Source organism: Octodon degus, unplaced genomic scaffold (assembly GCF_000260255.1).
Source record: "Octodon degus isolate 3935 unplaced genomic scaffold, OctDeg1.0 scaffold00084, whole genome shotgun sequence".
NCBI classification, from domain to species: Eukaryota; Metazoa; Chordata; class Mammalia; order Rodentia; family Octodontidae; genus Octodon; species Octodon degus.
Window position 1 is genome coordinate 10696932 of NW_004524660.1, and position 12634 is coordinate 10709565.

At 48.6% G+C, this 12634-nt stretch overlaps 1 protein-coding gene across 1 annotated transcript in view; it reads right to left on the minus strand.

Moving 5' to 3' along the window:
- Slc30a7 (solute carrier family 30 member 7) overlaps positions 1–12634 on the minus strand; it is a 75468-nt gene that overhangs the window by 2398 nt on the left and 60436 nt on the right. Inside the window, exons 8-9 of the mRNA XM_004637002.2 lie at positions 11265–11355; positions 6145–6294 (exon numbers count right to left, since the gene is read on the minus strand). Of these exons, the coding sequence (XP_004637059.1) occupies positions 6145–6294; positions 11265–11355 (241 nt within the window). The remainder of the gene's footprint in view (positions 1–6144; positions 6295–11264; positions 11356–12634) is intronic.

A 12634-nucleotide genomic window follows, 5' to 3' on the forward strand; every position in this document is an offset into this window, starting at 1 on the left:
CGCTGCTCCTGACAGAAGAACAACTATAGCGACAGCACTCTGCCCAACCCCCTTTGTGCTTCCTCCCAACAGCGCTGGTTTCACGTGTGCTTCCTCAGCTCTGCAAGCCCTTCTGCTCACGCTGCCCGGTCACACCCCTCTGGAGGTGACAGCTTGGCCTGCCCTGACCACCTTGTACCAACACATTCCTTCCCTAGTCCACCAAATACTCTTATGCACTCAGGTCCCAGGCGACGTTCTGTCACGGGCACAGGAAAGCAAAGAGCAGACGCAGACATCCCAGCCCTCCAGTTGGTGCTCTTTGGGGCCTGTTGGGCAGAGGCCTGGTGAGGATAGCGCATGCGCATTCAGCAGCTGGCGGATGATAACATGCGCTATAGAAGAGGGCTGCGCTCAGGACCTGGGGACGTGGCACACGCACTTGCAGGTGCACCCTGCTCCCGCAGCAACTTGTCGCCTTACGTGAGAAGTTAGGAGGCACTGCTCACTGTCCTTTCCCAACATCAAATACTGTGACCCTTCACTGCGAGGGTTTTGCTTTTCCTCCACTCCCAGCTGCCAGACCTCACGCAGTACCCAGCACACAGTAAGTGACCAGTATTGACTGTAATTAACTGAAACTACTCACTTCTTTTAACCAAAACTGATTTTCAAAATCAAACAAATTCTCAGGAAAAGAACGTTTTTTGTTGTCAGTATCTTAAGACAAAGGTAAAGTGCACAAGCAGAGTAGGGGAATCTGGTACCAGTGCCTGCCTCCAGCAATTTCTAGGCTTCTCAAAACACTGCCCCTCACACAGGCTCTCTTCTGGTGGGCAGGCTCTCTGGCTAACAGTGCCTGAGAGGGGGCCGGATCTGTATTCACGAAAAAAGCTACACAGACCCGAGATGCTTGTCAGCACAGGAAATACACTATAGCAGTTCTTTCTCAAAAAAGTCCTTTGATAAATCAAAATTACTGTTCGAAACAGAAAATGACTTTACTAATACCTTCCTTTTGCTGAAGGGGCTCATGCTGAAAAAAGACAAAGCTAAGTATCAATATGATCCTTAGGTAAAACTCAAACCTTTTTTCTCATTTTAAAAGTATTAATAACTGCCATCACATCTTAGCTCACAAAACTATTATTAGCCATCCAATATATTCAATAAGAGTTTTTAAAAAATCCTTGCTACACATTAAGCATTCTAAGGACCACGTGTGTAAAAAAGGATTTCATCCATGATGAGACGTATCATGAATTATTCTGATTGATTACATTGTTTGATTTGACTTACTCAATACAGCTGACCCCTGAAATAACTGTTCTGAGAAACTGTTTTACAAAATTCTTGTATATTCACTCTTAAGAGAAAACAACTTTTGCCCAAATAAATTATCTTAATATCTTTTCTCTTTGAGCCAAATGTTTAATGAGAATCTTCAGTTCAGATCTGTTCATCACCCCTGTCACTTTCCTTTCCCGTAGCACTGACGTGGTAAAGACAGTAACAAGGAATGAAGTAGCCCAAGGCGGTAAGAAAAAAAACAAAGAGGTAGATAAATTATCTTTGCATAATCATGAGTTAATTACTCAAACTGATAGCAGTCCCCTGAGGGGCTACAGCTTTTCACCAAAGCTAACAAAAAAAGTCACTTTGCTTTACCCATCACCACGTGGGGACAGCTTCAAGTTCCCCAGCTTTCCATTTTCCTCTCAATTTCCTTCAAAGCAGAGCGAAAAGTATAATTTCCAAAGACCCCTCTGGTGGACCCCTCGCGCCCTCCATGCAGATGAGGCTGGCTGTGATTGATTCACTAAGCGAGGATGCACGGGTCTGCCGCCAGGTGAGGACAGTGTCTGGGGCCACCAAGCCTTCCTTGCTGCAGTCTTACGGGGATCAGAGAGTGGGCAACGCTGGCCTCAGAATGGGAAACCAGTTCCGGGGAGACTGCTAGACTCCTGAGGGAAAGGAAATGCTGACTGGTGCTGCAGCCCTAGAATGTCTTCACCAGATATTCCTCATTGTGGAAAGGAAAAGAAAGGAGGCAAGGAAAGTGAGCAGGGGAATGACGGAAGAGTTGCTGGTTTATTTGTATTCTCTGCCCATCAAAAGCCAAAGAAGTTTTCTACTTTAAATGCCTAAATCCGTATTCATCTTTATCCCTTCCAAATGAACTCCTGAACAAAACCATCTGACGTATGAAACTTCATGGTTAGCAAAATGGCTGTGCGGATGCAGCTGAGTTCTTAGTGATGCCAGTAAGGTGGCTTTGCAGTCACTTGGTCAACCTGTGCAAGGCCCAATTAATGTGTTCAGTACTTTCCACAGTGCCTGGCACCAGGCGGCTCTTACAAAATGCCAGCTGTCGTTACTGTTGCCGCTGCTGTTATTTCCACCATTATCAACCAACTGATTAGCAAATAACCATTTGGATTCATGACAAAAGGCAGCCAAAGCACCCCAGGGAGGTGCTGGCCCGACTTCCGGGCAGCCTGCTCGTCTCTGGATGGGCCGATTTCTGCTGGACTTGAGGACACAGCATGAAGCATGGCACGGGAAAGGCAGGCAAGGAAAGTGCAGGGGCTGCATGCAACTCCATACTCAGAGGAGATCAAAGGCCTTCACAGCCGGGAGAAAATGGAAAGGTGAAAAACAGCAGCTCCCCTGGGAAAGGGCAGCAGAACAAGGCTGGATGGGGACAGCGACCAGGAACATGGAGAGACGGAACAGGCTCCTGGAGGGGCTCTGTGGAGCTGCACAGGGGCTGTGCACTGGGCCTGACTAGCCTCTGTCCCTCGTGGATCTGAAGAGGACAGTGGACCTCGGGCATATTCTAGACTTTTTCTCCAACATACGTGATTTTTCTCAAATGGGTTTTGTTCAAATAATTTTTTTTTTTAATTTTAGGGAGGGATCTACAGAGTGTTCAGGGTCTCACTACTTGATCCGACTTGTAATGATCTCCTGTTTACAGCCTCCCAAGAGCTGGCATTTCTGGTGCCACCACCATGCCCAGTCTCCATAGTCTCAGTGCACCCCCAGGGCCCACTGAGAGAGTGATGGTGACGGGATGGTGGCGCAGGCCTGTAATCCCAGCTCTTGGCAGGCTGTAAACAGGAGATCACTATGAGTATGATTTACTCTGCGAGACCCTGTACGCCCTGTAGACTCTGTGCTAAAAAAAAAAGTTCATCTTTTCAGATTTTTTTTCAGTCCTAGAGATTAGACCCAGAGAGTTTCTTAGTCCTTGCCTTTTGAAAAATGGTATTTTTGAAACAGGGCACTTCTGAAACACTGGCCTGGAACTTGAAATCGTACTGTCACCCTCCCAAGGAGCTGGGACTGAAGGTGTGCACCAACATGCGTGGCTCTTTTCATATATGTATATGAAACTATGAGCTACATGTGAAACTAGGGCATATGCATGAATCTATGATGTACTTATCAGATTATATATATGAATGACATGGCGTATGTCTCTCCACACTACAAATACTGGGGACAGAACCCGGGCCTCGTGCATGCGAGGCAGATGGCCACACTCCCAGCCCCTTTTCACAACTTATTTAACCAAAAGCTACTGCTTACTCTAGCATTTAAGATCAGCAGCTCTAAGAGAGGTGCCGGGCTGGTGTGCCAGGCGCGCCTGTGCCCCAGCACTTGCGAGCGTGAGACTGGCGCGGCCTGCGCAGCAGGTAGCAGCGTAAGGGCCTCAACAAAGGGAGACTACTAACGTAATAAATAAACTATGACATTACTGAAAAGAGTCCTTTTTTGGATTGTTAAACCGCCAGTATTTTAAATCTTTCTACATTAAATATACCCAAGACATCAGTGTGATTTTTTCCTCAAAATAGCAATTTGCATTTTATTTTTCCTCAGCGAAACTTATAAATAAGAGAATTGAAAATTTAAAAAAATAAATTTGTGTTTTATGAAATCAAATGAAAATGCTATAAAAGCCCTGACATAGTCACTGCGTAAGAAAACATATTACTGGGCTACAAGCAGAATAGGAAAATAAATTTAAAAAAATCTTAATTTTGCATATATGAGAGCTTAAAAAATGCAAAATGACGAGGAAATCCTTCAATGGAAACCACAGTCCTCGGTGGGGAGCGCCCCTCCCGCCACTCCGAGGGGAAGTATGTTGAGCCCTCCTTTGTAAGCCTAAGAGAGAAGTTTCTGAAAGGAATGAAATAAAATTGCCATGCCTTTGCTGATAAAATAGGCTCAAAATATTTCTCAAGTCTTAGGTTTCCAAACCCCAAGGAGCGGCTCCTCCAGAGCTGCGCAAGCCCTGCCCTCCTCGGCCGCCAGGGCCCGCAGAGGCAGCGGCCTGCCTGCGCCACCGCCCAGTGGGGCTCTGTGCACCGTGCGAAGGAGCGCGGGGCAGGGACGGTGACTGCGTGGGGGGCGCACCCCAACTGCAGCCCAGACGGCCAACGCTGCCGCTGACCCTCAGTCCGAGGCTTTGGGAGAAAACTCCCACGATAACATCTTTCATCTTAAAACAAACACAAGTTGCTCCCACTGCCTGGGGTATTCCAGAGGGCAACAGAGACTCCAGGTATTAGGCTGGAAGAACACACTGCAGCCAGAGTAAAGGAGAATGGTGACCTGGAGGTGCCAACGCAGGGAACTGTCTGCTTGTCCTCTGACCCCTGGCAGGACGAGGTGTGAGAAGGCCTAGGCCAGACGAGGAAGCTCTTGCGTGCTTCAGTGTGAAAGGCAGAGTACCGCACCCCTGTACAAAGTGTCTGGTAAGAAAGACACCCAGCTGCCAGAAGTGCGGACTACGTATAATGCCAGCGAACTTGTGTATGCAAGCCTTCTGTGTAAATCTTGACTGCACAGATTAGGATTAGAGTAAACCCTAATTACACACAGGATTATGTCATTAATTTACTCCTCAAGAAACTTAATCATTGCTCTAATCCTCTGAATCTAACTAATGATGTGGTACTGGCGATGGCTGAAGCTTGACAGGTGCGGAGGGAGACAGACGAAAAGAGACAAACTTTAGGCCTCAGAGGGAAAGCAGCACAGCTGACTGGAACCACGGTGAGAAACTAGGGTCTTGCCCACACAGAGAAGTGAACAGTCTCACAGGTCCCAAGGATCAAGTACATGGCAGCGAGAAGCAGGAAAAAGATTTGGAAAATTCACTAGACCATGGGTTTCATCCTAGTTGCAATGAGGAGCCACTAGTTTTTATTTTTCAACAATTATTTTGAAAAATTCTCAAGTCAAAAGAAGAGGACTGGGCCGGCCAGACAGTTCAGTGGATTAGACCCGGGGACCGGAGTTCGATCCCCGGCCTAAGTGCCAGCGCCGCCCCCGGGGTGCGCGGAGTTGGCAACTGAGACTGGGCGTGGTGGCACACACCTGTGATCCCAGTGCTTGGGAGGCTGAAAAACGAGATCACTACAAATTCCAATCTGTGTAGTGAGACCCTGTACACCCTATACTGCATTACTAAATACATAAAAAAGAACAAAAATCTTCTTCATGCATATTCACCAACTGTTCATATTTTGCCACATTTGTTTTATCTCTCTAAATATGTATTTATCAATAAGCTTTTTATGTTGGCTGAGATGTCTGTAAATCAGTTAGCCATCCTGGTGCTTTTCTCCTGAATCATTAGCATGAAGCAGCTGACATCCCCCTGCACCCCACAGTAGTATTAGCAGACTCGGGGCAGTCGTCCTGCCTCAGCCTCCCGAATGCTGCCATCACAGTGTGCGCCGCCACACCTGGCGCAACTCCTACATCCCACAGACAGGAACTATCACAAACAACCCTAACGGTTGCCTCCCAGCTAAACCCACCGATGAGGTATTATTCTCATTCCAAATCCAATTTCAGAATGTTTGCTTCAGCCAGCATCTACCGTGCTGACACTGTAGGAAGAACAGGAGATTTAGTTCTCCTCGAGGAAAATGAAATCAGCATACCGAGTACACTGGAATTAGGTTTCATACAAGCATAGACTAGGGTAAAGTTACCTCAAATTTGACGATAATTGGGGAAAAAAGTAATGTGCGTTCTTACAGTTCAGTGGCCTATATATTTAGCATGGTGATTATGGGCTTTAGAAATAGTGCATTCAATAATGTTTAAGACTCATAAAAGCAGCCAGTAACAGAATCATACCTGAGTAAAAATATTATGTGTCTGGCTTAAAATCCACCGCGCATCCGCATCAGGTGCCACCACCAGCTTCACAGTCCCCACGTAGACGTCAGAGCACAAGGTCCAGAAGTGCTGCTCTTGTAAGCTGTAGACTCCCTGCAACGCCTGCACCTGGAGGACCAAGGGCGACACTGTCATCGAATCCGAGCGCACGTGAAGTGTGCTACACATCAGTAAACGTGTAATCCACCTCTGGGTACAGAATGGGGAGGAGGACGCTGGCTGCACCGACACACGGGATCGTCCCTTGCCCGGCGTCACCATGACAAGACACTGCACACTGCTTAAAACCATGGGCTGGAGATACAGCTCAGTGCACACTGTCTGCCCAGCAAGTGCAAGGTCCTGGCTCGATTCCCGGTTACAACCGCCCCCACAAGCAGAAATCCTGTAACTACTGCAGGAAGCCTATGGGCAATTCTGAATGTGTCAACACAGGAATGTACGGAACACTGCGGTCAGCCCAATCCAAAGCCGCCTAACAGCTCAGTCTGGGCTGCTACAACAGCAGCTCGGAAGCTATCCCAATTCCAGCCTGGCTTCTTCCCACCAGGTGTCTCCCAAGGCCCGGCTCAGCTGGGCTCAGCTACTCCCCACTCCTGGGGTCTTCCTGTCCCGCCCTGAGTCCACGCAGCACTTCACAGTGGTCGGCATTCACCTCAGCCCCTCTCCTTCCTCCCTTCTCCCTCAACAGCTACTCCGGCCTGCTCTTCTTCCGGCCGGGCACCTTCCATCCGGGGCACTGGCTCTTCCCTGCCCGCAGCAGCACTCCCTGCATGCTTGTGCCCACTCACCTTGTGTGAGCCTCAGCACAGGTGGCTTCCCACACACAGCACGACACAGGGAGCCCACACTCACGCGCGTGCATCACAGGCCAGCACCCCAACCCACACAGTGAGGGCCACAGTCAGAACAGGCACACCAAAAACATGGTGTAAAATTACCTCAGCCCACAGGTAGAAGGCACGATAAGCATCAATGGACTTTGTGCTTTGACTCGGGCCCCACACCCAAGATTATTATATAAATATTACAAAATCTAAAAAATCCAATCCAAACACAGCTCCTTCTCAAGGATTTTTGGTAAGAGATACTCAACCTGTTCTCAAGCCGCTTTTTGTCTACTCCAGCAGAATTTAAACCCTGTAAGGTCAAGGATTTACTGTTTTTCAATTTATGGTAGGGAGGCAGGGAGGGAGGGGAACGGGCAGGGAAGAAGGGAGGGAGGGAAGGAGAGAGGAGAGGGAGAGGAGATACTCAAGGGATAGGCTACGGTCGCTGGAAATCAGTAACCAGCAGCATGACCAACCAGGCATCATCACAGAGATTCTTGCAAGTAGAAAAGTCTGGACCAAACAAACAGAAGGTCTTTTTCAGTTGAGATGCTCTGATCTTTTGTAATATACTTGAGATATAAACTAGAAAAGTCTGATCTTAAATCTGTATAAAAAGTTGTTTTGGGGCCTGGAAGATATCTCAGCAGAATAAGCGCCTGGCAATCTCTGGCACCACCACCACCAAAAAAGAAGCAGTTGTTTTTACCAGAATTTGAGAAATGCTGTTGTTATTTTCTACAAATGCCAAGAGAGTTGATGGGAAACTTTATATCCTCCGTTTCCTTCTTTACAAGTGAGAAACTATTGATTTTGTCTTCTGTTTCAGGACTGACAACACAAGAGTTCTTCCTGGGTGGTAGTGGACACAGGGTCTGCTAGCACCCCACACCCCAGGCTGGCGCCACGTGATGAGCGTCCAGTTTCAGCGTCCGAGTGCTGACTCTGCCATGTCAGTGACAGCCACTCCAAGTGCCCACACCTCCATAGGCGGCCAGGTGGCACTCTTACGGCAGGGTCAGCAGCCGGACTGAGAAGACTGCTTTCTCCATAGTGGACCCGTCTCCACTCATCCTGCAGTACCTGCCAAGCATGATGCCTGTGGGAACTGACTTCATAGCCTTCTCCTCCACACTTACGTGAACCCGGGACCTTGCACCTGCCAGGCAGTTGCTTATGCCTCTGAGCTCTCCCTGCCACCCCCTGAAATTTTAACAAGGTTAAAATTTAAAGTAGGCCAACACCTCATCCTATCTCTAGAGGCTATTTTATTGCCTTTTCATTTTCCTGGAGCCTTCTAATCTCTTTGCAAGACCACACTGCAGTTCTAAATCACATAGGAAGTGGAAGCAGAGAAAACCCCTCCTCCTGAGCCAGCCAGTCTGCCAGGCCCTGGCCTTGGCCCTGGGCTGTGTCCTCTCCTGGGGACACAACAATGGCCTTCGCAGGGCCGGGGAGACGGCTCACTAGAATAAGCGCTTGCCTGGCAAACGCAAGGGTCTGCGCTCAATCCCCAGTTCCACCAAAAACCCAAAAAACAAACAATGGTCTTCATACCTACAGCAGCCACTTGTCTCTCTCACCCCTCAGCTCCTAGGACCGTGCTGTGCAACGCACACCCACCACGCACTTTCTTTTTTAATGAAAGAAAATTAAATCCAAGTTTACAGGATGAGTTACGTGGGCCACGTGGGTTCTGCGCTGGGCACTGCAGGTCAGAAAGCGTTTCCATCGTTAAGGGAAGTTCCACGGGGCCACACTCTTTGAAAATAGCCTATTTTTTTTTTTTTTTTTTTAAAGGCAGCACCCTCCCCCCTCCATACTGCATCCCCATGTGGACGAGCAGCCCAGCTCTGGCCCACCCCCCGATGGTCCTCCGGCCCCTGCTTTCTGGCCTCTTTTCCTCGGCACCACTTGCACTGTGTGCTTACCCACACGCTACTCAAGTCCCCTTATCAAGGCACCAGCAGCAAGCTCACTGGGCACGGGCCGCGCCCGCCCACCCACCTCCAACTTTCCCAGCAGCCAACTGCACCCTCCTCGGGCTTCTGACTTCTCGTCACCACCCCCTCTGGCTTTTCCATCACACCCTAAGTAGTCGGAAGGTGAAAGCAGAATCAAGGCTGTATCCTCCCCCGAGGTCACCTTGTGCGAGCCTGGGGTTATGAGAGCATTTCAACTTCAGCGCACCCTGGACAGAACTCTTGATTTGTGAAGATTTTCCATCCTCAAACATTTACTAATTCAGCCTCAATCTTACCAAGTGGCATTACCGCCTACTAAGCCGCAAGGCTACACAATGTTAATCCAGTCCACCCCCTCCCTGATAATACAATCTGTTCCCAAAAATACATCCCAAATGTGTATTGATTTCCCACTCCACCGCTCTGACTACAGTTTAAGCCACCACTTTTTCCCACTTAGATGACAACAGCTTTATAATTGGTTTTCTTGGCTTTCATTCTTGCTAAAACTTATTTAAAATATTTACTGGTACTCTTTTGATATACACAATGACCTCCATAGGGAATTTGTACCTGACCATAACATACCTTGCGTTTTCTTCCCCCCCCCACCCCCCCGTCGTCCTTTCACCCCTTCTTCCCCTCTTACTTACAAAAGCTCTGTTCCCCTTTTCCCCCTCCGCTCCTTCTCTCTTGGCCCGCTTCCCATCTGAACATTTTCCTCCTACTTCCCAGTATGTATCACCCATTTTGGTCTTTATTTACATTTTTGCTTTCTCACACAAGAAAAACAATGCAATATTTACACACGTGTCTGAATTATTTTTGAAAAAAACTGTTCACTCTCCCTCACTGGGTACAGTGAGCAGAGATGAGAGTCCACCTCAGCCCGGGAAGAGCGGTTCTCATCAAGAGACCAACCGACAGCAAGTGCTGGTGGCTGTGGGGACAGGAACCCTTCTCCACCATTGGTGGGAGCGCAGCCTGGTGCAGCCACTTTGGAAATCCGTGTGGAGACCCCTTGAAACTTTAGAATTAGATGTTCCACTTGACTCAGCCATTCCCCTTATCATCTTCCTGAAGTTAAAAGCACCACACCACAGCAATCCATACATACTCTCATCCATAGCAGAACAATCTGCAATAGCTATCTTGGAAACAGCCCAGGTGAGTGGATGATGTGGCTCATATACACAACGGACTCCTATTCTGCCATAAAGACAAATTTCACATACTTTCAGAAATGGGTGCACCTTGAAACCATATTTTAAAGTAGAATTTGTTCTGTACGTGGAGAAAACAATCTTTAAAAAGTATGTAACTGGGCATGGTGCTGCAAGCCTGTAATCCTAGCAGCACTCAGGAGGCTGAGGCAAGAGGATTACAGTGAGTTTGAGGCCAGCCTGGGCTACATAATGAGATGCTGCCTCAAAAAGTCAAAAAAGAAATAACATAAGATGTGAGCAGATGTGGCAGTCCCGTCTACTCAGCACGTGGGAGGCTGAGGCAAGAGCACCGGGTGCCCAGGAGGCCCAGGCGGCACACAGCGTCACCCCGGCTCAGCCACAATGGGCGCTTGCCCTTCTGCCTGCCCGAAAGCCCTCTGTAGCTTCCCTGCATGCGCCCTCCTGAGCTCGACCAACCCCACTGTCCAGCCGGCTTCCCCCACCCTGGACACCCTCCCACTCCTCATCCCGCGCTGGCCACAGTGGCCTTCTGCCTCCAAATAGACCAAGTTGGCTCCAGACAGCTTTTGCAGCCTGCCTTCCCTCTGCCTGGCGGCTCTTCTCCTGGCTTTGCACACGCTGGCTCCTCCTCTCGAGTCCCAGGCTCCCTGACTGCGACGTGCTGTCAGGACACCTGGCACCGCTGCCCCTGCCCACCTACCAGCTTCCTGCTCAGGGTGCCTCTTCGCCAGGCTGCAAGTCCCGTGAGAACAGAGGCACTATCTCACCTGCCATCACGTTTCTACGGTGTGGGCAGTTTCCGGCACGCAATGGGCACTACAGAAAGTCGAATAAAAACGTACTGAATCTGTTTACATGCTGTGCTCTAAAAGAGCTGCTCAGTCTCTGGATGAGGACAGTCCCCACCACATTTTCTTTACCAAGGTCAGTACCTTCCAGTGACTTTATTCTGGCTCATGTGAATGGCATTCATGGTGGGCATTCAGTCCTGGAAGAAACACTGAATCGCACACAGGCTGCCCATGTTGACGGAAGCGGAAGAGCCCAACAGTCTGGGCAGTGCACGGACTGCAGGGCTTGGAGGCTCTGACACTTACCCTCTGATAGCAGTGCGGCAAAGTATTTTCCAGCAAGGGAGGAGTTCTCTGCATTAATATTCCGACAGACTCTTTTAAAAGAGGGATAACACTGAAGAAAAGAAAGGCAAATGTATTAAAAAGACGTCCTAATAACCCCAATCTTCAAGGCAGCAACAGTGTCCTTCCCTATAATAGAACAGAATAGATTTTATCGGACTAGTATCAGGAAAAGGAATTCACCAGCCACTGCTCCCAATTTTTCATGTGATCATAAATCACTATCTAGCGTACAAGAGCTAGCGAATACGTATCCACACAAAGAAAAGCTAACCATGGGGCTGGGAAGACAGCCTGGTGGTCTAAGCGCCCGCCTGGCTGGCACCAGGACGCAGGTTTGCTACCCGGTCCCCATGCCATGCTGGCCCTGGAGCCCTGGGCATACAGCTGGCCACTGAAACTGGATATGGTGGTGCATGTCCGTAATCCCAGCGCTGGGGAAGCTGAGACAGGAGGACTACTACGACTCTGCACTGCGTAGCGAGACCCTGAACCAAATAAATAAATAAGTGATTAAAAAATTTAAAGGCTAAACATAAAATTCAGTACTGACTGATCAGCTAAATGTCCAAGGACAGCATGACCTCAACTTCCAAGGCAATCACTAGGCCCTGCGGGTCCTCAACATTTGTATCCATTTATCTGAGTGACAATGGCGAAGAAAATATAGAAAATTAATTTATCAGTCCATTAGTCCAGTGTTTCTCAAATCTGTCATATTTTATCACCTGAAAAACAGAAAACTACATTTTATTATTTGAAAAATTAATAATTTTTTTCAATTATTGTATTATTTGAAAAACTCAGCAACTCGGCTGTGTTTCTAGATACAGTGAATGCAACATTTCTGCAGCTGGGACTGCCGAGTCCCTACGTGTGGATGTTGCTGGTCTCCGCCTAAGCTGCACAACAGACGGCCTTAAACACTACTGCGCAAGCTAGGAGCCCCTTTGCCCACTTGCAGTTTTCTTCACTGTGGTATTTATGCTGTGAGGAGTAATACCTTGCCCTTTTCTGGAGACTGCATTTAATTTACTGTGTTGTCATCTTCAGTAGTACATTTTACTAGCTGCCAGTGATAACTCAACATATTCTAAGATTCAGCGTCCCTGACCCTAGGTAATCTTGAATTTGTGTGCTCTTCCATGCACACCTGCCCACCAGACACAAATGCCAGGGACAGGGACACAGAGAAGACACACACAGCCCACACCTCGCAGCAGCTTTCAGCTGGGAGGGAGGAGAGGCACGCCTGTGCCGAGCAGTGACTTCCCGGGTGTCCCTTCCCACAGGCACAGAGGGGGCATCTGTGGGGCGTGGAGGACCGCTGT